At 46.1% G+C, this 21,430-nt stretch overlaps 1 protein-coding gene across 1 annotated transcript in view; it reads right to left on the reverse strand.

Moving 5' to 3' along the window:
- Window positions 1-21,430, reverse strand: part of LRIG1 (leucine rich repeats and immunoglobulin like domains 1) — a 91,027-nt gene that overhangs the window by 56,520 nt on the left and 13,077 nt on the right. Inside the window, exon 2 of the mRNA XM_059856763.1 lies at window positions 442-513. Within this exon, the coding sequence (XP_059712746.1) occupies window positions 442-513 (72 nt within the window). The remainder of the gene's footprint in view (window positions 1-441; window positions 514-21,430) is intronic.

A 21,430-nucleotide genomic window follows, 5' to 3' on the forward strand; every position in this document is an offset into this window, starting at 1 on the left:
GAGGCACAGTTAAGTGCTTTGTTATCCACTACACTACACCTTTGTTTCCTGGGAGATTTGGGCTAGGTTGGCATCAGGTGTCACAATCCAGGCTGCTGTGCCTTGCTTCAGGGTTATGCTTTCAGCAAGGAGCTTTGTGTGTGTGTTCAGGTGTGCTGAACTGCTGCCTCCAAGCATTGCACAACACCCAGGGAGGCAAACTCCAATGATTTCCAATAACAGCTCTGCTGTTTTAATTGGGATGTTTGTTCTGCTCATTGATTAGTTTAAAAAAAGCAGCCCAGATACAATATGGAGGGGAAAAAACCTCCACACCAAATCAGACCTGCTCATTCAGCCTAGTTAAAGGAAGGTACTGTCTTAGGAAACTAGATATAATTTCATCACAGCCCACAAGCAGCCCTGGCAAAACACAATTAAAACCTTTGAAGGAATACTTACACTTCCTGCAGGTTCGACAGCTCTGCAAAGACAGAAGGATCAATCTCTGCCAACTTGTTGTAGCTCAGGTTTCTGTTAAAATAAAAGACAGTGGGATCAGCAAAATACAGACACCCTGCTCAGCAAAAGAGAGTCATCTTAATTATTCTGGATAGCACTTGGGAAGGTTTGGGTTTTGGGATTTTTTAAAAGAGAACTTAAACAGGAGAGCAGCACTTTTCTGCTGAATACACGAGTTTAGTTCCATGACAAAAATCTTATCTAGCTCACCCCAAGCTGCTTCTTTTTTTGCATTAGATTAGTGTGGTTTTAATTTGTCTTCATTTTACACAATTACATTTATTATTCTACTATTGATTAGTTCCAACCACAAAACTAATCACAGATGAATAGGATGTTTCCTGACAAATTAAAGTCTGAATTGAAACAATCAACAAACCTTCCACTCAATATTTTATAGCTATATTCACACAGGATTTTTTTTAATACCACTATGTGTTACACACAAAATACACATAAGGACACTTGCTATGTGTAAACATAAAATATATTCTACATTTTCTAACAAGATTATATAATTAGTCTATCACTAAATGTTTATTTTAATCAGTGAATACAGCTTTCAAGCCACACAGTAGCCCACACTTTGCTCCTCAACAGCCCCAGCCAACACTTTCCAACAACCCAAATCTAAACCTAAATCATAATCTAGCCCCAATGGATGACAAATGGGTTGTGCTGCATTATCTGAAAGCAGCCTGCTGGGAGAGCAGATCTGCCTCACAGGACACCCCTGACTGGAAACACATCCAGAGCTCAACATGCTGCAGGAAGGAACACACTGCAAGAATTGCTAGGGACAGCAAGCAGGCAAAATCATGCAAATTAAGTGCCAGCTCCAGAAACCACAAGCAAGAGCTTTGCCATGCTCTGCAGCAGCATCACACAGGGCAAGAGCAGAGCCTTCCCTCCGAGATATGCACTCTCAGCACACCACACAGGACAGGTCAAACCTGCAGCCAGGCACTAACCAGGTCAATTAAGACCAAGTGACTAATGATGCAGAAAGTAACAAGTGCTTTAATTACCATTCTGTATGCAGTGCTGGCATGTTTCTGTGAGAGTGTAATCTAAAGAGGGAGGAGGCAAATTGATGGGTGGTAGCAGAAAAGCAACCACAGTAAATTGAAAGGAAATTGTGAGGGGGACTTCTTTAATTTTATTTTGCTCCACACCCTGCTCTCGGATATTACCCTGGGTAAAATTCAACCCTCCTGCCTCCTCTGCAGGGAGGTTACACCCTCTTACTGCACCTCTGAACACAACCCAAAAGATTCATGTCCTGATTTTAGATAAGCCCTCAAACATTGAGCTGCTTATTCAAACCACCAAGCCAGTCTGACTAGAAAACTGGCCAATCTTCCCTGGTTTGGGTTTTTTCTTTGCTTTAAAACTGTGCCCACAGAAAGAAAGCAGGTCTGGAACCCAAACAGGATCTAAGTCACAGAGGCACCCACTGAACTTCTACCAATGCTCCATGACCCAAGAGCTGAGGCACACACAAAGAAAAGGCAGCTGCCAGAAGAGCACTGATGGAAAAGATCTCCTGAACTGCTCACACTTAACACACTGCACTCTGTGGCAATGCAGAGAGAAATCCAGGCTCACAGCAGCCTTGCAAATACCAAGACTTGAAAGACTACAAAGCTTACCAACTTTGCAGGAAGTGATAAACACCTCTTTCAAGCTAAAAAGCAGATATTGATCACCTGCCCTCTTGTAATGCATTTATGGGAAGTCCTCAAAGGTTCCCCTGCACGAGGGAATCATTTGATGGCTCTCACATCACACCATTCCCCATCATTTCAGCTCTGAAGGCAGCCCCTTGCATCTTGCCCAAAATGTTCGATTTTTTTTGCCAATACCTGCTGTGGAAGAATGCTCCACAAATCAGCAACACAGGCTGGCTCTTAACAGAGCCTAAAGCTGAAGTTATAGAGGAGTGTAAAACCTAACCAAGCATCTCAGTTTAAAATATGCTGTCCTGTAAGCCCCTACCGTCTTTTAAAACACTCAAGAGACCTTTAAATCAATACCAGCCTACAGCAGATATCCATTTCACTATGAACTCAAAGGCATTTATCTAAATAAAAGTCAAACTGCAGTTTAAACTCAGAGTGTGTTTGAAAGCCAAGTCCATATTCATAGCACAATTACGAATTAAAGTGCAATTTGCCCACAGATTACATTACTACTATTTTTTTTTTTTAACCACACAGTAAGATCAGGTTGGAGCTTGCCCCTGCCTCATCTACAGGCAGAAAAAGAGAAAATACAACTGGTAACGTCCTACAGGCTCAGCACAATAAAGCCAACACAGAAACACAAGTGACAAACTAAAAGGGGGAAATACAGCCAGACATGATGGTGCATGAATCCATCTGTTTCCATGGATTTCTGTGCCTTTTACTGCAGCCAAACTTCCCATTTTTCAGGTAATGTATTTCTCCTCAATACATTCCTCTGCAATAGGCTAAGAGGCTGTTTTATGAAGCAAGAAACAAGAACACATGCACCAAAACTGATCCTCCCTGCACTTGCCAGAGGGACCAGGTCCCTGGCTTAGCCTGTGCTCAAGCACTGAGTGATGCTGTCATGAACCTCCAAAGATCACACGTGAAAAAAACAAAGCTCTTCATAAATTAAAGGATTTCACAGCCACAGTTTAACATCACCCAAAGTGACTTTCTGATTATTGCTGCTGCCATTCAGGACATTTGAACATCAAAGTCACTGCACAAATAGCTGGCTCTTCAGATAGCACAGAGATGTTTTGCTGCACCAGCAACAGAAAGACTTCCCAACAGCTGCTGCAGAAATGCAGATGAGCTCCATCCTCCTGAACACCAAAGTCTTCAGTTCTCCCCACACTACTCACCCCAACCACCAAGTATCCTCACTAAACGTGCACTACACTGCTCAAAAATCAGTAGGGAAATGAAAGCTAGAAATAGAGTCAGTACAAAATCAACAGGAGACTTGAAATTACACAGATATGCCAAAATCAAGTTTACTGAGTTTCTGGCACTAGCTGTATTCTAACTTACATTAAAATACCCAAGAATTTCTAGCCTGAAGCATTAGCAATCAAAGGATGTGTTTCCCAGAACTCTGATCCCCTCACTAGGCAGTATGTGGCATGCCAGTCACAGCATTTAAGTGAGAGAAAGAATTAACATGTTTCAATAGATAGATCATTGGTTCTGGGAGTCAGGAAACCTCTGTCTGTTCCTGGCTCTCTTCATCTCCTGCTGTGTGACCGGGTCATGTCACATCACCTCTCCAGAGCTTTTGTTTCCACAGCCACCCTTTGTCTGTCTTGTCTATTTAGACTGTAAATAAAATTGAGGTAGGTATTGTCTTGGTTTGCCTGATGCTGATGAAATGAGGCCTCAACCTTGGTTGGGCTCCAGTAATGCAAATAAAGAAGGGAGCTCAAAACTTGAGGTCATGGGTGCACAGGATGCTCTCCCAGCCCTAAGTGTGGGTCCCAAATGTCCAGCAGTGAATGAAGCACTGCAGGGCTTTAATGTCCCCACCAGGCTGGCCTCTCTGAACCGAGCAAACCAGCAGTGGAAGCTGCCTGGAGATGCCAAGCCTGGGGGCACAGCTGTCCCATCACTGAAAGCTGGCACATTTGCTGTTCCTCTGCAGCACAGAATGCATTCCTTCTCCAGGAGCCCTTGGGATGATGCCACAGTTGCCCAATGAATCACCAAACAAATGTTCCTGCCATCCGTTTTCCAACATGCCTTCTTCAAAGAGACATCAACTCCCAACACCAAAACCCTGTCCTTTCCCAAATCAGCACCTGCCCAGCCCTCTGAGGTCTCTCTCACCCTGAGCATCTCTTCAATGCCAGTTTATAAAGCAGCACCTGCAGTGTTTTATGCCAGTTCCAAGAGCCCATGGCTTTGGTGCCTGTTCTGCCCATTTCCTGGCAACTACATGTGAGGTGAGCTGAGCCCAAAAGTGGGACTGCCCACAAACTGCTCAGTGCCCTGCTCCTCTGCATTGGTATGCTGAATTACTCATGGAAGGATGTTCTGATCCCTCCAAGGCAACTGTGGAAATAAAACTGAAGTCCACTAATATAAATTCAAGAGCCTGAGCTGTGAGTTCAGGGAAGCATCCTACAAAGGTTAGAAGTTCTACAGCTGGCAGAGGAGAAAGAGCAGAACCACCAACCTGAGCGGCCCCTAACATTCAGATTGTTTTTTCCCATATCAGCTTCTACTGAAAAGGAAAAGCTGGTAAATGTTTTTAAACTTTATTCTGATTTACTGGCATGAAAAGTGCTCTGCATATTATTTATCCATTACAGACTTCAAGTCTTCCTTGTACTGGCTAATCCAACAATGTGGGGTTTTCCCCTCCTGTCACTAAGATGCCCATGATCAGGAACTGAGAGCCTGTAAAATCAATATGGGAAGGGCCCTGCTCTGTCTTTTCAGTTATTCCAGTCTCTAAATAAGAAAGCAGTGTTTGCCTTTAGCTGGCATTATGAAAGTGGCACTGTGGATCACTGAACTCTGCAGAGACTCAAGTGAAAGTCTTGTTAAATAACTGGGTATGCTCAAAGTACCTCCCAAAAGGAACAATGCTGGCACAGAAAGAGTCCTTACTAGTGAGGAGGGATCAGTCAATTCTTTCACCTGTGAAAGGCCAACCCTGCCCCCTTGGGCAAGGCGCAGGGTAGATCAGGAGTTTATGTCCAAGTTTTGGCTCTGCTTTGGGACCTTGACCAGTGCAGAGAAAAGCCACCTACCTCTCTGTTGAAAACCAGACAAAGGAACTGAGACATACATGGCTCCTGGTCTCTGTCCACCACAATGATGGCTGAATTCTGTTCTGCAAGGTGAAAGTTTCCAACCCTTACATCAAAACCATTCATCTGTCAGTGCAGAAGATTATGTCAAAAGTATTTCTGCACCTTTGATGACAGGCATTGGAGAAAAGGAGGATAGCTTGAAATTCTGTCACTGCCAACTGTGGCTTTCATTGAACACTTTGTCAACCGTTGTCATAACACAACTTTTCATTGCTCCTGCACAAAAGGGAGCTGAGGGCCAGAACAATTGAGCCCTGCAGTAGAAATTCCTCTGGCTCATCTGTCGAAAGATAGCTGCCTAGTCTGCAGCTCACTGAATAGGCACCATCCTCTTCCCACATGTTTGTAGATGGCTTTACAGCCCTGGAATGGAGGCCCCATGCACACTTGAGTGGGTATGAAAAGCATGGCTGCAGCTGAATTAGCTTGGGGATGGGGGCCAGGGGAGCAAGAGAGGGAGCACACTGCCCATGCTACAGGGGTACAGCTGTGCAGGAAGAAAGCACACTCAGATGTCTCTTTTAAACAAGCTTGTGAGGTGCCAGGGAGATGGCAGCGTCCTTGTAAGCAGTGACAGGGGAGCATTAATGCAGAAGCACAGAGCCATCAGAGATTCCATGGATTCAGGTGGTTGTATGGACAGACAGGACAGAAAGAAGGAGCTTTAGTCCATTTTTGATTCCTGTGCACAGGACAGGTCCAAAGTTGACTCCAATGAGGCAAGAGCAGCCAAACAGCTACTGCAGCCTCTCCTCATTAGAGCTGTGCTCCAGTCCCTTCCTCTGGACATGCTGCAGCACCTGACTGTGTGTCCTGTAGTGGGGGCCCAGAACTGAACCCAGGATTCAATGCACAGCCTCACCAGTGCTGAAGATGATCACTGGCCCAGTCCTGCTGGCCACACTATTGTTGGTACAAGCCAGGGTGCCACTGGCCTCCTTGGTCACCTGGGCATTCACTAGCTCATGTTCAGACAGCTGGCAACCTGCACCTCCTGGTCCTTTTTCACCAGGCAGCTTTTCAGCCATGTGCCCCAAGCTAAGCCCCTTGTGATTTCTGGGCACAGGGTGCTGCCTACAAGTGCAAAGCATCCACCTTAAAGAGACTCTGAAATGAAGCCCAGAAATAGCCCACACCAAGCATGGCAAAGAGCTACCTTCTAGAAGGAGGTAAGAGCACCAAAACACAGGGCACCAGAGAGGTGGATGCCCCAGATTGCTGCTCTAAGTGCTTTGGAGAGAAGGGGACCCTGCAGGACACAGCACCCACATGGGTGAAGCTGTGCCCCACCACTGAGGGGGTCTGTTGGTGGCTCAGGTAATGTGCTCACTCAGGCTTTACTTATGTCTTTGTTCAAATCAGCAGCATCACACTGGCTTGGGTTAACAGCCTGTTTGTATCTCATAAGGGGCTTTATGTGCAGGAGGGAGTCAACCTAAGGGCAGCCCTCAAGCCATAATATGAGCTAATTTGACAGTGAAGACAAACTTTGAGAGGTCCTCCAGACACCAAGAAAACTGCACCATGAATCACTCTCAGTCATGACCAGTGAAACAGTCTAAAGGAAATTCCTGTAGCATGATCCCCAAAGAACTGGTACCACACGGATCCCAGCAGATGCATGCAGCCATTAATGCAAAGAACACTAATTAAAACCACATCACTGAGAAGTATTATGCCAGACTACAATTTAATTTAGCATGTGGTTGGTATGGTTCGAGAAACTTGGGGATGATCTTAATTTCAGGTGACTTTCAGGGACACACTGTCAGCCTTGGCCCTTCTTCCTGCTCTGCCACTCTGCACTCACAACTTGGGGTGCACAGGGATCACACATCTGGCCCCACAGAGGTGCCTGGTGAGCACCCACCACAGCTGGCAGCTGACACAGGGCTGTAAATGTGAATATCTCTGCCACTGTGGACTGCCAGACTCCAAGAGGCAGCACAGGATGAGCAGGCACACTCTCAGGGCTGAGGAAAGGCAGGAATCCTCTGCAGGGGCACTGGGTAACACTGCAAGGCTGCTGGGGCTTCCACATCTCCTACACCAAGGATTTTTACAGGCTTATTTGTCTCTTTCAGCAGGGCAGTGTCAGGTTATTTTAGGCCCTGCTTGGCTTACACAAATGTGTTTTGACAAAACCTAGGATCCCATTTCCTCCTATTTTAATAACCTTAGCAAAACTCAAGTAGAGTTCTTGTCTGCTTTTTTTCTTTACTTTTCTTGAAAGATCGTCTCTTATAAACACCCCTGGTTTATTTCTTAAGACAGAAGGCTTGGATGCAATTTAATCTACATAATCACACATATATGCAAATAACACATGCAGAAATCACCTGGGTAACTCAGGTGCTCATGGACCTCATGCTATGACTCTGCACCACCAGAAGGGACACAAGGATACTAGTTTCACCAGAGCTTGATCCTGGCCCACTCAACAAGTTTTCTCAGTGTTTCAATTGCTCAAAAAAATTTGTTCCAATTGTTTCAAAAAAAAGTGAAGTGAGGTTTCAAGAAGTGAAGGAATTTGAAAGTCATGCAGTGGTGTCAGAGGCAGGGCTGTGAGCCCCTGTCCCTGCAGTGAGACCCCCCAGGCCCCTCTGTTCCCTGGGCACATGGACAGCCCTTCCCAGCAGCTCAGGGACTCAAACCAACACAGGGCAAAGGAAGCAGCAATGACCAGGTATCCAACAATGCTTTTCCTGCTTCTGAGAAGAGCAGTAGCCACAGGCACACAGCCTGCAGCCCTTGAGGCTGCTCACCCTCCTGCTGGGGCCACAGGTTCCTCTGCCCCCAGCCAAAGGCAGCATTGTGTGCAGGGAACAGGGGATGCTGCAGGGCTCAGGGCAGGATTTAATTGCAGCAATCTTTCTCTGTATTGGCCTCTTCTATTAAGCTGCACTGCCTGAAGGAGAACAATCCTCTCCAAAACACACTGAGGCATCAGCTCCAAGGATTGCATCAAAGAAAAAACACATTTCAAAGGGGGCATGAGCATCTAAATAAGAATAACTGTATTTAATTTCAAGTAAAGCAATCTTGCTTTGCCACCAGCGACAGGTAAGCAGCTGGAAGGAAAAGCAGGATGTAGAGGGTTTTTTAACCCACAAACAAAACTCCACCCACCATCTGCCCTGACACCTAGAGGGTTTGTTCTGGGTTTATTGCTTTGATTAAAGTGCTGACTACTGCCATAAGAAAGACACAGCCCTAAAACAAAAAGTCTGCAAGTTGGTTGCTTGACTGTATATGACCAAACTCACCTTTTTCTAAATCTGACAGTAAAATTTCTTTCTTGGTGGTTTTGCATCCACAAAGCAAAGCAGGCTGTCCCTTGAACCACTGGAACAAGGGCTGGATAGCCCAGCTCAAACAAAATATTCACCAAACAAATTGCTCCTGCTTCCATCACTGCTGTTTTTCTTTGGTAAATCAATACAGGCCATGACTTCTTTACTAACATTTTCAATTAAGGTTCCCCACTGTGTATTCAACATATTAAACCAATTTATTGAGGATTAATAACTACATAATTTACTACACACATCTACCTTAGAACTGCTCAGCCTCCATTAACAATAACAAGCAACACTGATAAATCAGCATTAAGTGCTATTTACAGTTTCAAAAATGGCTCCTTTTGCAAAGCAAATATTTTCTTCTGAAAGTTGTGCAACTCTTCCGAAGTACTCACAGCAGATAAACCATGTTAAACCTTTGGCTTTTTCAGATGTTTGGGAAGACCCACAGCAGCATGTTGGACTGCTAGCAATCAAACCCTCTCACCACATGACTTTGCAAAATCCAGCTGTGGGTTAGAAGTTGAGTGCAGGGAGAAGAGAGAGAGAATTCAGAAATTCCTCAAACACTGTTCAAGATTTCCATGATTTTAGAAAACTTCCAAGGTTAAACATTCAGTAATACTGAATAATCTGTATTTCAAGTTGTCTCAAAGAACACAGAATTGTAATGTGCTCTGCTCTCTTTGGCATTCAAATGGTTTCAATCCTATCTGCAAGTGTTCCTGGTAAGCTCAGAGACCTTAACCAGCCAAAATATTTTTCCACTGCTCCCACTTCACTTTTTAATCAGATAGATTAATTTAGTTAATGCACAACCTGGCACAGCAGGTTGCCACTATCTACCACTACCCAGCAGCACCATGTCTGCATTGCTGCACACAGGATGGGGGATCCCCAAGCCCTGAGGATGAAATTTCAGCACACAGCTGGCATCACCCCTTTGCAGAGCCCACCCTGAGTGAGACCTGGCCATGGTGGCAGCACTGGCATGGCCCTGCCCAGTCAATCATTAATGGTGGGGACAGGGCACACAACCCTCTCCCACTGTGTTTGCTCAGCCTCTCTCTCCTGGCTCTCATTAATAGTTAATCAGGAAGGACTGATCTCCCCCCAGAACATGCTTGCTGAGAAGTGGCACCAAGGAATATTTGTGCATTGGTTAAAATTACTCAGGCAAAGAGTTGGGGGAAGAGTTTTTTAAAAAACAATGTGCAGATTTTTCCTGTAGCCCAGGCATGGGGGCTCACTCCAGCTTCTCCTGCACTTGATGCTGCTTTCCACCCACACTGAGGGGCTGCATCACCTCCTGCTCTCACACAGTGATGGTACCCAAATGTTTTTAGAGGCTCTTCCCAGAAAGAACCACTGCTCCTGTTCTCCACCCAACTGGCCACAACACCCAGCTGTTTCACTGGTGGCTGCTCCTCCCCAGCCACCCAGGGCATGTGCTGTGCTGTCACCAAGAAACCTCCCAGCAGATGGACTGATGTGAAGCTCAGCCTCCTCAGATGGGCTGCAAAGTTTAATGGAGCCAGGGAGCAGAGCCAGCACAGCCCACCCAGCTGGAGCAGCCAGGACAGAGGCAGTGGTCAGCCCTGCCAGCTCTGCCCCCTCCTCCCCCTGCAGCAGTGACTCTGATCTCACAGAACACCCAGGCAACTCTGCACACTGGAAATAAAGCCCTCTCTGATCAGTCCAAGTGCAATTACAACCCTATGCCCACCATAAACTCACTCAGTTTGAAACCTACCAGAGCAAGGACATTCCTGGCACCTTCCAATGCCACGGGCTGAAACTGAGACATTGGCCAAACCCAAACATTTTGTGTGTGGAAAGGAATGATGTATATAACCCCAAAGCATCTCAAGGACTAGTTACCCATGGGCTGTCTATGGCTGGCAGCACTGCATGGTGCAGGGCCAGCTCTAATCCCCCAGAGGTGTGAGGAACACAGGGCAGACAGCTCTCCATTTCCAGTTTAAAAATAGTTCTTCTCTGTAATAAAGAACAGCATTTTAAGGGCAAAACCTGAAGATTTTAAGCTAAAAAACCCCTAAGCTGGCCATCCTAGTTGGAGGTGTAGGGTTTACACAAGCATCCATCCCCTTTCCTTTCGAGTAATCAATGTCCAATCATAATGCACTTCCACTCCAAGCACTTTCATACTGCCAACAAAGCACCAAGCAATTTAATGGATTTCTAACCCCAAATTGGAAGCTGTACTACATCCAACTGATCCAATTTGTTCAGCCTTAGAGGAAGCCCCGGGAACAAAATGCTGGAAATAAAACCACACGCACTGATAACGTTACAGAAATAGATACACCAAGAAGCAAATGTTCTGTCCCTTCTATATTGACCTCCAACTTGGTTTAACTGACCTTCAAGATGGAAAAACTGCATTTAAAACAAGCCATTCCCACTTAGATCAAGAGTAACACAAGTGTGAGTGAGTGTGACTGTGTGTGAGAGTGTGCTCTATAAAAAGCACTTTCCTACCTCGATGTTAACATCAGGGTCAGCTGTCAGAACAATCAGACTTTTTTGGCATAACTCCTGTATTGGTTTTTGCCCCTGGGACAACAACAATGTCAAAGCAGATGGAGCTGAAGCTCAAGTCTCTGCCCAAAGAATGCCATAAAGCCACTGAAGGAACAATTGAACCTATTGCTGCTTTCCATGCCAGCCTTAACACTCCTTACACACAGCAGAATCTCACACATGTGCACTCATGCTTAAATAACTTACACTAAACACAAACACATGCATGTATGCAAGAGGCAATACAATTACAGTGATGTACACAGCTAGAAAGGCTTTATCAGGGGAGTTTGGGACAGCTGTACAACTTAGAGTGCTAGTAAAATATCTTTATTGCACTCTGCCCCGGCATATAATGTCACATCTTTTACAGAAGCACTATTTTAAAAATCTTTGAGAGCTTTACAGCTTTTATTGGTGCTGTTTTTCAGCTCCTTCTACTTACAAAGCCAGATTTCTGTGTTAGTGCAACCCAGACAGCAGAAAGTCTCAGAAGGAGAAAAGGTTATAGGCAATTAAATCTTAGAAAGTCCTTCAAATGAGCTTGCTCTTCCCCAAGTCTGGTATCTCAGAACTTTCCAGGATTAAAAATCAGTCCTTACTTCCACTGGCTTCAGTTTTTTGCTCTTTGGATCTCCAATTTTCAGGAGCCCTGGGCAAATGGGGCTGCAGGCAGAGCCAAGGGGAAGCAGCTGCTCACAAGCCCACATTTGCTCCTGCTCCCCACCTCTGTTGGGGGCCACTGCAGCTGAGTTTGAACCCTGCATTAGCATCGGGCAGGCACCAAAGCTCTCTTTCAGATCAGAAAGGTATTTTTTCATCCACTTCAAAGGGCTCTGATGTACTTGGCTGGATGGATGCCTTGATTTATTATTCAATGAACTCCCTCGGATTTGCAGAGTTTCTCAGCTAAAGGCATCACAGCTAATTCAAAGGGAATGTAGACCTTTAAGGTTCAGTCAAAGAACAAACTTTCCCTTCTGCAGACTTTTGTCCTTTCCACATTGCAGAGGGGAGGGGAACATTTCCCAATTCTTTTGCTTGGGAAACAATAAAGAACCCATTCTCCCTGCAAATTTGCTGAATTCAGAAGATACTTGGATAAACTAATTTTTTCATCTCTTAACTATTATTACTAGAATCATACTGTTCCTCTTGGCATTTCAGATAAGATTTTTTTGTTATAACTATCTTAGTTTCTGCTCACCAGAGGATGTGCATTTGTCACAGGAGCTCCTGTTCCAGCTCCGAGGACAGGGAATCCCTTCTTCTGAAGGGATGCTGCAGTCAAGCAACAAATTCTGCAGGAAGATGTTAAAAGGCAGCCAGGTCCTTCCCTCTTGCTTTGAGCCCACCTCACTCAGGCATAACCCAAAGTAGATGCCATCTTAAACTTACCTAATGGCCTCTCAAAATATTTTTTAAAAGTCTCATAATGAAACTCCATGTGGGTGGCCACCTGGCTGCCCTGAAAATAGAAAAGCTAACACTGCAATTTGGCCAGGAACAGAAATACCCCTTCCCTCTTAGGAGTGGTCCTTGTGAGCCCAGGCACTGTGCCAGGGGCTCACCATTCACTGCACAACCTGCAGCCCTCACAGGGCCAAGGGCTCCTTGGCTTCACACCAAGCCCTGCTCCAAAATGGGATTATTTGGGAAATGTGAATGCAGAAGGTGCCCCAAGGTTTGTGACTGCACAGTGAGGGACACAGGTGCACTCACTGCTTGGAGAATTCAAACCATGTCCTTTTGAGAGGAGACAGACTGATCTCTGTGAAAATAATAAATGTCACCATTTCAAGGAAATCAGAGAAAGAATAGTTGGGGCTTGTGGGAAGCACTGCTGCTTTAAGCACAGACAGCATTGGGAAAAAGAAATGCAGCAATTCACATGAAAAGATGAAGAAATCCTGAGATGAACCTTGATGGAGAAGCCAAAGCACCCCCCAAAAGAGGGGACACAGAGAGGTGGAAGGGGGCAAGCCCAAGGAGACCAGAGGGTGACAGCACCTCCATAGCTGAAAAACCACAGGAAAGAACCCCTGTGCAATTCATCAGCACATCTGTGCAGCCAGGAGGAACAGGCAGCTGCAGCAAACTGCCAGGCTGTGACCTGCCTGAAGGAGAAAAAGGAGAAAAACTTCCTCAGTGCTTCCCAAAACTGGGCACTGCCAGGAGCAGGGCCCTGGGTCAGACATCAGTGTGGGAGCACATGCTCTGCACACTCCCTATTCCCAGCCTGGCCAGACCTCAGCAATGCCACATTAAAAAAAACACATTTTCCTCAATTTGTCACAGCAAGTGAGGTATGAAATAAAAAAAAAAAAACAAAACTTTCCAGATCTTCCAAACCCTCCAAGTCTTAGCAAACCAATCAAAACTGTGTAAAAATAAATTGCAGTGCATTTTATAGGGGAAAATAACTCTGCTGCAACTGGAAACACATAACCTTGCTTTTCTCTAACAAAACCTTCAGGAAATGGCTCTGCAAAAGTAAACTAAGTGATACTGGACTTTCTCCAGAGTGCTGTATAGGAAGTAAGTGCAAAACTGACTGCCCAATTTAACCTTTTGTCCAGACTGCACTCCAGAGCCACACCACAGAGAAATCTGGCTGATGTTAACAATGCTCTGGTGTATTCTCCAGAAGTGCAGCAGAGAGAGCAGGTTATCTCACACATGCTCACCCTTGCCACGGCACAAAGCCCAGGCAGCCAACTGCTGATGGAAAACAGCATTCTGCAATTTTCCCTTTCTCAGCCAGCAATTGGTTCTAATTTTGTTTTTTAAAGATGCAGAAAGCAGAGCAGATGCCTGCATGCCCTGCATTCAGACCTGTGCCAGGCTGGCAGTGCTGACACACCACGAGGGGTCCCATCCCTCTGCACATCTGCCAGACATCCATCCCTTTGGTAGAGATCTCATAATGTGATATCAGAGTATTTGTGGGTGAAACCTTTTCTTAGCACCCATCACTAACACTCACTGAGCTTCTCTCCCTTTACTCACCACCTTCACCAGCCCAGGAAGGGCTGCAGAAAGTGCCAGGGAAGGATCTTCTGCTCCCAAGGCACCTCAGGAACAGCACATCTGCCAAGAAACCTGGTGTCAATACTTGCCAAGAGCTGTGCAATCACACAATTCCACAAACTGAGCCAAGCTGCCCTCCCCATCCTTTCTCCCTCACCATCCACATGGCTCCAGAGTGGAGAAGGTGGAAAAGAAACAAGTCTGGTTTTCAGCCTCCATTTCTTTCAGTTGAAAAGGAGGAATTACAGCTTTATACATGATATTTACACACACACACATCTACTGAGTCCCCAACATTTCATTCAGTCTTCACTTTCCATTAAATACACTGTATTAGGGATGAAAAAAAAAAAAGCTAAGAAAAAAAACAAAGTTTGGGTCCTGTGTAATTCCTTGAACCAGGACAGAGCTTCAAGAACTGCAGAATACTTCTTGATCACATTAGCCAGCAGGAAACCATTTCATGCTCTTTTTTTTTTTCCCCAGCAAATTTGACACCACCACCAAAGTTGGTCCAAGACACATAAAAAAGCACACCAAAAAAACCACACCCATGGGGGAGAGAGCCAAAAAATCAGTCTAGAGCAAGGGAGGCTCACAATAAAATGCCCCCCATGGAATGACACTGAATTCAATATACTGAAAGAGCCACTGGGAGGGAAGCCAATGCACAGGAATATTGCAATCAGCCTTGGGAATTAGCTCCAGTAGGTTGTTTCTTTTCCTGCAGCCCCACACTTACGTCAAGTCACGTGAACACAATTACATAAACTGTACCTTTTCCATGAACACCTTCACTGCGATAAAGGTTCTCATTTTGCTCCACATAAAAACACTCTCCACAGGTTTATAAGCTTTAATTGCTATGAGAACCCATAAAAAGTGCCCAAATAAGTCTATTTAATGGTTACACATTAACCATCATACACCTCCAGGCTTGTGTTATCCACCTATTTGTTAAATCAATAAACTGCTCGTAGGCAAACTTTTGAAAAACATTGCTGCTGCTGAAAATGCTTCGTTTCTGTTTACTAATAACTTCATAAAATTAATTGAAAACTCCTAGCCGTATCTAAAGTTCTCTGCTTAGTTCTTGTAGGGGAAAAAAAAACAAAACAAGCTGGTTTTCAGCAAAGAATCAACCTCAAATATCTCTCTAGTGCTTGAATTTGGATGCTGGCCCACAAGGCAGTGTAGGAGCAGTACAAATCCAGGCTAGGAAGGACTTGGCTCAAGAGAAATACGTGAGTGTGTGTGCCTGCAGAGGCAGAGCTCCTCTGAACCTGAGAAGAACAAGTCTCTAGGAACTGCAATAGGCAGGGACAGCCAGGAGCAGGGAGGCTGTTCACATGAGCAGGACAAACAGGACAGCAAACACCCAAAAAACTTACTGGCAGTTAAATCAAGGGCATTGTACTCAGTGGATTCACCCCTCTACCCTCACCTGCCTCTGGGTGCCAACACCACCAAATGAGCACAGCCTTACCACAACAGCCCTTGAACTTCTGAAAATCCCTGCAAGGCTGCCTGGAAAAGCTCTCTTGCAATGCCCCATACACCAGGTAGAGGAGGGTGGACAGCATTTCACTTCACTGCCCTGTACCTGAGGGGACAGCAGCCACCTGATGCAGCCCCACTGCTCTCCTTATGGCAATAAACGTTCCCGTGGGCACTGGCAGATGTCCTGGTGTGCCACCACCCAGCTCACAGACACGTGCAGCTGACAGCAGGGGCACAGGGCCAGCCCCAGCACCTCCTGCCTCCTCTGGGCTTGGGAGAGGAGCGAGACTGGGCCAAGCAGCCTGACTGTGATTAAGTGTTGATCAAATCCAACTATTTCATAAAGTTTCTGGTATGCCCAGCCAGCTTCAACAGTCTCTGCACTCTGCTGTGCAATCTCCAGGATATTTATGAAAAGCTGGCAAATGGCTCCTTAGACACATTTCCCCCCTTACCTTAATAAGTAAAACTCAGTCTGAAATCCAGAGATGCACTCTGAAATCCCAGGGTGGCTTTTCTGTCCAAGCACTCTCAGCATGAGCACCAGAGCCCCACTCTGTGCCTTGGATCCCTATGGAGAAGGGACCATTCTATGGATGGGTCCCTGAGCAGCCTGGTCTGGTGGGTGCACAGGCCACAGGATGGGAACTAAATGGGTTTCAAGGCCATTCCAACCCAAGCCTTTCTGAGACTTCATAACTCTGGAGATGGCTAACACAGCACTTTTTCCCTGAGAGGTCCCCCTGCCCCCACTCAGCCTCCCAGCCCATCTGCAGAGCCCCTTGCAGGGGGGCAGACAGACAGACAGACAGCGGGCACTTCACACCTCCCCACCATAAACCTGCCCAGAGCAATTACCCAGCCCCTTCCAGCTGGGAACACATTGCTGCCTCTTTTATAGCACCAGGGCTGCAAGGGCAGCAGGCAGCTGGCCCCAGCTATGCTCAGAGAGAAGCCAAAGGCCTCCAACAGCAGAGGAAATGCAAACACAGGGGGCTCACACTACCTGCCCCCATCTTAAAAATTAATCCCAATTGTAAAAGCTGGAGTGCAGCCTGTATTTCAGGCTGAATAATAAGGCAAGGCCCTTACAAATAAGGAATCACTTACTATTCAGAGGGAGGGGAAATTATAAAGGTTATTTAAATTAAAAACAAGCCACACAAACAAATAAACCTCAGTGTCTTTCTCCCCCAGCCCCACGCTGGCTGCCTGCTCTGCACATGTTATCTGCAAACCACAGGAAAAACCATGCCCTGCTCTGTCCCTGCTGTTTCACAATCTGAACCTTACACCACGTCAGGAATTAAATAAACATTTCCTCCTCCTTCGGGATTTCCCCCTGCCCCATCCAGAGCTGGGCTCCAAAGTCCAGCTGAGCAGCAGGCACAGGACTGAGGTGGGATGGTCAGCTCTGAGAGGTCAGCTCACTCCCCACCACCCCCAAAAGCATCCAAGCTGGCTGGTGGTGGGGATGGAGCACAGAGATGCCCCTGGATTGGGAAAAGCAGGAGGAAAGCTGAGGTGGGCAGGTGTCCATTGGAGCCTCCCACAAAAACTAGCCCAGAAAACAGGAGAGGGTCTCTGTGAAACCCTGAGCATCCATCCCACTGCACCACTAAAGGAGAGTGAATGCACCAAAGCCACCAAATCTCCCCAATCCTCATTTCTGCATGATCAGCGGGGGAAGTTGTTTGTAGCCATGCTCAGAAAGGAGAAGGTCTGTGGATGTCTGTCCTCTTCCCCAATAAGTTTTAAACTGGAATAAGACCAGAGGGCTGGGAAGGGTAAGGGAGCTCCTGCCAGGCTGCAGAACCAGGGACAGGCAAGCAGGGGAGAGCAGCCGAGGGCCAGCACAAAGCCTTGGGATGGCCTGGGCCCATCACTGCAGAAAAGAGGAGCACCCCCCACTCCCAAAGTACACCACAGCCAAGGTGGGAAAGGAGGGCACTGATAAAATACAATCCAGAGATAACAGGAACACTCTGCAGAAGTCAATTAAAACCTTAGTCAGCCCTGGAGACACAAGCCCACAGGAAATCAAACTTCTTGTGCCCATTTTCATGTATATTACTCCGATTAGAAGTAACTGCAGCATAAAAATTCCATGAGAAGTCTTCTCTTAATTTGTCCATGTTACCAAACAGGTTTATGTTACAAATTTGGAGTTTATCTTCCTTGGAAAACTCTGGTCATAGCAGGGAACCAGCAAAGTGAGAGCATGATTTAAACCAGGGGGCTAAACACTGGGGAACAAAGTCAGGTTGGTTGAAATTTTCTGTGGTTGCTGCTATTTAATGGCAATGCCTCATTAAAATGTGGGATAAAGGAAGCTTTTGTTAATGACCTCCTCTTTCCCTGCCTCACGTACCTTCCCCTCAGGGTTTTGAGATCACATACAAAACACATCCCCAAGCTCCTCAAGGGATTTCTTTTTTTTTCCCAGCAAAGCTAAGGCTGACAAGACTTGACATTCTTGAAATGTTTAAATGGGGGAAGAGAGAGAAACAACATTTTTTTCAAACCTGCTTTATGCATCAGAGATGAGCAAAAATTGGCCCAGGGCCAAAAGAAACCCCCAAAAAATTTCAAAAAATATTTGCGAGATCATCTTAAACACTCCCAATGCTCCTAACAGGAAAGTCCCCAGCTGCACAGGGGACCCAAGCCCCCACACTGAATACTGCACATTCCTGGAGCAGGGAGACAGAACTGACCAGCCACCACAGAGCTGCCAGTCTGTCCCCAAGCACCCCATGGGGACAGTGCCACCACCGGCATCGCCCAGGCTCTGTGGGGAAGCCTCTGTGGGAGGTTTCCAAGCAGGTGGGGAACCCCAAAACCCACATCCCTGGGACTTGGTAATGAGCTTGGGATTTGGAAACCAGGCTAATGAAAAGGCAAGAGCCAAGATATCCAATTTCTGCCAAATACCAGGAAAAGCACACTGCTATCAGTAGCCATTATAGTAATTAATTCATACACCAGCCTATTTTGTAGCTTTTTCCAGGCTGAGGATTTCACTTTCCTGATGCTGTGGGACAGAACTGGGCAAAGGAAAGGGTGCAGATGGAACACTACAGCTTGCAATAAAACCACTGAGGGTGATACAAACCAGATGTGGATGGTAACCCCATGTGCTGGAGAGGTGTTACGGCTCCATACGTCAGACACAGCACGTCAAACACTCCAGAGCAAGCACCCACAGTGCCAAAACACACTCAGGAGTGGGGAGCATTCCAAGGGGTACAGAAGGGGTTAACAGGAACCCACCGAGCTCCACTGGCCAATTATCCTTCCTCTGGCCAATTATCCTTCCTCGGTTTACTAGCACAGAAATTTGGGCATCAAAGGGGACCACAGTGTTCCACTTGTGCAGTAAACTCCTTTCACCGACATCACTTCACACTTTCTAGAGTGCAAAGTTCGTGCTGATATTGTTGGCTTTTTTTGCTCCCTGCTTTTTGGCACAGTCCCTCCTCCTTGGCTGTTCATTAATATGCAATCAGTGCATTAAAGGCTTCGTTCCACAGGGCCAGCCAGGCTGCAGCAGCCTTTTCCAGCAAGTGCTGTCTTGTGCAGAACAGACGTGCAAATGCATTTAGGTGCTCCCAAACAGTCAAAATTAAAACCCCAAGCCCTATATTCCCACCAATTGTTGTTTTACAGAGCAAGGAATTATCACCATCAGTGCCAAGAGTGTCCAGAGAAAAGCTGGAAACGAAGCTGAATTTACAGTCATTATGCTTTAATCCCCTCTGCACTGGTTACACTACTGATGCTCTGCACCATTTACAGACTGACTGATCGTAGCTTCATGGCAAAGGCTGCCTGAACTCACTGGCAGTGAGAAAGTTTCCACTATTTGCATTTGAATGATGAATCGCTGGGATGCTGTGAACAGTCTTCCAAAAAACACCACCTGTTTTTTCAGCTATCCTCTAATCTTCCAGATTTGAGCAGGAAGCAGGACAGCCCTACCTCATTTACCATCACCGTGGCTGCATGGAAAACCATGTCACCATAGATCAAAATAACTCCTGCTCTCTTGGGAGCACTTTCTGAAGGGCTCTGCTCCCCACATGCCTCATTCCTACCAGCCCCATCACCGAGCAAGGCTCATTTCAACCAGGAAACCAACTCAGCTCAAGTTCCCCTGGAGTTCTCTACAAAAACAACCCATCAGCTGCTGGCTAACAAGCTCCTCAATTAAACACCTTGTATTTCCTTCCTAGCCTCCTCTTCTCCGGCCCCTGGGCTCGACTGTTTCAGCCTCTGGTCCAGCCCATCCCCTCCTGCCCACCCAGCATCACCTCCTGCCCTGCTGTCCAAACAGGCACAGAAAACTTACCCCAGCCTCCCATAATATCTTATTATATCCTGTCTTATTTTTCTTCCCTAGGAGACTAAACATAGGCTCTTAGCTCAATATAAAACTAAGTACATGCTCAAAACAGATCAAACACAGTTTAATTGCAAGGAGTACCAGAAAAAGCTCTCTGGCCATTTTAAGCCACACTAATAAGTTTTTTGTCCCAGTTTTTCAAGAGTTGCTTATTATGGAGATGAGCCCAACTGGAAAGTCAAAATCAAGAATCCCTGAACTCTGCAGGAAGGATTATCTGAGTTTGGGGCCGTATCTGCACTGAATGCAGCACAGCCAAATAACATTTTTCCATTACTTTTTATCACTATTGCTTCGTTGTTCTCCCCCATGAGCACCAGGTCCCATCAAAATTTCTCCAGACAGCCCCCAGTGCCATAAATTATTAGAAATCTGGACTTGCATCAGTGGGATTACAGGAGAACAGACAAATGTGCACATGCTGGATGGAAAGGGGACAACACAGCACTTTCCAACTGGAAGAGTATTTTTCATTTATAAATAGTTTACATTTTTTGGATCCAGGGGCGGACAACCCGCTCAGCCTGTACTGAAACCAAAGAAATATCATGTGTGAGCACTAACCACAGTGTAGCAAAGATAATAAACAACAGACAGGCAGCCATATGCAATGAGACTGGTGTTTTTGGTAGGGGAGGCAAATTAAAAGGAGAAAAAACACCAAATCCAGCAACATAATCACAGTGAGAAGAGCTATTAAATTCCAGAGGGACCCAAATCTGGCTGCAGGAGTAACCTCCAGCAGAGACTCAACTCCCTGCACCCATGTACTCATGCTTTTAGGTCTCAGACCATCACCATGGCAGAAGGAAAGGCCAAACCCAGGGACCTGCAGCAAGGAGGGACAAAATGATGCCCAGGGGGTCATACCATAAAATAGCATGGAGTGGCACACGAGTCCTGGGGCAAAACTCTGGGTTCATGTGGACCAGCACAGTCCAAATTCTGATCCAAGACAGACCTGCTGTGCTCCTCTAAATTTGTACAGGAAATTTATACAAGAAACAGGGACCTGAATCACACTGTGCACCTTGCAAACCATGTCTGCAAATGTCATCTTATGGGGTATGATATCAACAGCTTGTACTCAGCACCAGGCAAGCAAGGGCTGCTGTGGGCAAAGGTTTGATGGGCTCTTTTGGAATTCCAACCTCCTGGACTTCACCATGAGAACTGACTGAGCTGGGCTGCAAAGCTGCCACACCAGCCTCTGCTGTCTCAGCAAACAAAGCTGAAATGAGTGCAGACATCTGTATTAGCCATGCTTTTACAAATGTTTTCGATATTACGTTGAACAATATCCTTATATCCCACAGA

Source organism: Haemorhous mexicanus, chromosome 11 (assembly GCF_027477595.1).
Source record: "Haemorhous mexicanus isolate bHaeMex1 chromosome 11, bHaeMex1.pri, whole genome shotgun sequence".
Lineage (NCBI taxonomy): Eukaryota > Metazoa > Chordata > Aves > Passeriformes > Fringillidae > Haemorhous > Haemorhous mexicanus.